The sequence below is a fragment of the Fomitopsis serialis genome, assembly GCF_022376445.1.
Source record: "Fomitopsis serialis strain Sig1Antser10 chromosome Unknown B0H18scaffold_715, whole genome shotgun sequence".
Classification (NCBI taxonomy): Eukaryota; Fungi; Basidiomycota; class Agaricomycetes; order Polyporales; family Fomitopsidaceae; genus Fomitopsis; species Fomitopsis serialis.
In genome coordinates this window covers 12,291-15,153 of record NW_025955675.1, presented here as the reverse complement: position 1 = coordinate 15,153, position 2,863 = coordinate 12,291, and the positions used below count along the sequence as shown (strand labels likewise).

Genomic DNA, 2,863 nt, shown 5'->3' with positions numbered 1-2,863 from the left:
GGATCTCCACCCAATCAATGAGCATCATGAGGAATGCCAGCCGGCCGTCCATCTCCGGCATCTCCACACTTTCTCGGCTGTTCTCATGGGTCACCGACATGACCACATGCCCGAAGAAATACCGGTTGATTGTGTATGCATTCGGGCGGAAGGGCACTACCTCGGCGTGGCTGCAACATTTAGTCAGTAAAAACGGAGAGGATGAACCGTGGGATTTGCTCACGCGGTTGAAAATGCAAACACCATCAACTCTCCCCTCAGCCAGGGATATGGTCCAGAGCGGGGATGCTATTGTGTATCAGCCAAGGGAGATTGTCTCGGCCGGCCGATGACTTACCATATCCAGGGCCATGCTGAGTGAACAGTATTTTGGTTGGTGGATGATGTGCAAGAGGAACTGTCCACCACTAATGCGCCACAGTGACACACAACCCTGGGAAGATCCCCGTGTCGGCAAACGCTTGGCACGTGTGTTGTGACGCTTAACCTTATGCGGAGCCGCCGGTGGTGCCTCAGCACGTGCGAGCCACACCGGGCATGTGATGGGTGTGTGTGGCTTGTTGAAGATAACGATCGTATCATTTGCTCTTAACCTTCATTGCCGAAGCGCACCGAGCACCACAACACCCCGCTACTTTCCAATCACTGCTGCACTATGCGTTCCACTCTCGGCCCTCTTCTCAACAGTACCGCAAAGGACCTTCTCGGCAAGTTCGCCCGGCAGGAGTTGCGCCCGACGGGCAATGGAGAATTACCATACATAGCAATGATCCATTATACGGTGCGATCAATCCATACTTACGTGTCTGCACCATAGTAACCACTGATGCACTAGTCGCTGGCGGCCATGATGCTCGGCTTCGAGCGGCTGATGAAGCCTGATGTGGCCGAGGAACTGGGTCTCGGGGAAGTGATGGACAAGTACTGCACGATCATGCTGCCGGAGGGTAAGACCCAGGAGGAGGTCCTGGTGGACATGATCCTCGGCTTCCGAGCAGCGGATGTCGCTCAACCGCCGCAGCCGGAGACATCCTCGCTGCACGCCGAGCACTCTGGTGAACCAGGTAACTGACCAATTCTCTCCGGCCTTTCCGGATATTCATGCCACAACAGAGGGGCAGGTCGGTGCTTGGATGGAAGATCCGCCTCAAGTCCGGGATCAAATCGAAGATGCGCTCGATGACATCACGACCGAGCAGGCCAAAATCCAAGAGATGGTCGCCGAGCAATTGAAGGCCGCCCAACAGCAACTCCAGCATCTTGATGGCCGGCTGCATGTGGAGAAGCTCCGGGTAGGTTTTACACAGCACATTCACATTACATGGGACTTATACAATAAAAACTAGGACGAAGTGAGAGCTCACACCGACCGCATCCACCTCCCTGTGCTCCCAAAAATACCCGAGCCAGGTGTGATCTCACCGGAGAACATGCCCCAAACGTGCCAGTCCAAGCCCTGAATTGGTTGGACAGTCTCGGCGAATCGATGGCCGGCATGGATCTATACATCCAGGCAGAGGTGGATTACTGGCGGGCGGTGGACCGAGTGAAGGCGGCCGAGTTAGCGGTCTTGCAGCCAGGAGAAGCGCCGAGTGCCGCGGCGGGCTCTTCGCCACCCCGTCCTGTCTCAGAGTCGCATGATGGATAGTCGGGATGTCCCATTAGTGTACAGTCGTGTTGGCACCGGTATTTACATCTCGTGATATGACAGGGAAGGCTTTGATGTTCTTATGTGCACCGGCCGGCCGAATCAAACACCGGCAGAACGATTGGGCAGCAAGGCAGCTGGCTAGGCCAGACTGTCTGCTATACCTGTACAGTTATGGTGAAGATGAAACCGCCGAGCACATCAACAGTTCCATATATATTGTAAACACAGTGTAAGGTTATACAGCTACTCCGAGTCCATCCGCCAATCCGCCGGGGGAGCGTTTGTCCATGCATGTACCGCCTCACGCATATAGTAAGATAAGCACAAGCGCTCCTGGGTCGATTGCCGTACGGCATGAGGTATGCGACAGCCAGAAAATACCTCCATAGTGCCACTGTAGTATGGCATCTTCATTCCCAAAGTAGGATACTCCATATGCAAGGTCTTGTCTCCGCCGAGCGTGAGAATCATATCGTACCAGTGCTTCGCCGAGAGTACGTCTCGGTGAAGTGGACTGGCCCGGTTGGCAATCACCGATAAGGCGTTGAATGGCGTGTTCCATATCTCGGCGACGCTAGCGCGGTCCGGGTCGTTGCGCAGTGCATTGATCGACGCCACGCCACTTGCATAGAGGTCCGGATGGAGTATCTCGAGCATCGCCGAGAGGATGATATGGGGGTGCTCCATCGCCGAGAGCCACGGTCGGGCGAGCGAGGTCGGTTCCCTCAGCAGCCGCGATACCTGGGGTGGACCTGTAGTACCCTGTTGCGGATTAATACAACATATGATGATCAGTACGCCATGGATGCCCACCGTATGACCCTGCTGAAACCAGCCGGGCGAGGCAGACAAGCACGACGGCGGGAAGATTGGACATTCATCCGCATTGCGGTAGTTGTTGATATCTTGTCTCCACTTCTCGGTGGTGGTAGGGGGGTAGCGGAGGAACAGCGGTTCCAGTTGACCTGCGGTGTCCCATATGAACTGCTGCTTGATTGTTAACAACCGTGTGATGTCTGCCGGGCGATCTCGCATACCTGGTAGTACGGTGTGATTACGCCGGGGAGATGCCACAAAAGAATCCGGCCGGCGCTATCCTCGATGGTCGCAGGCTCCTTGCACGCCTCGTACTGTACGTTCTCGGCTTCTTCATCGCTCGGTGTTGTCATCGGATAAGTCAATGCGTCCCATTCAACGCTCCCTCCAAGTGGA

The 2,863-nt window shown here is 55.4% G+C and overlaps 1 protein-coding gene across 1 annotated transcript; it reads left to right on the top strand.

The window, feature by feature from the left end:
* Nucleotides 1–17: 17 nt before the first annotated feature.
* B0H18DRAFT_964650 (uncharacterized protein) lies at nt 18–1,648 on the top strand (the record flags this gene model as incomplete). Its single annotated transcript, XM_048043195.1, has 6 exons — nt 18–182; nt 608–781; nt 836–1,064; nt 1,114–1,292; nt 1,347–1,410; nt 1,449–1,648. 6 exons carry the CDS (start codon nt 18–20, stop codon nt 1,646–1,648), a joined length of 1,011 nt encoding a protein of 336 aa, XP_047884291.1.
* Nucleotides 1,649–2,863: the final 1,215 nt, after the last annotated feature.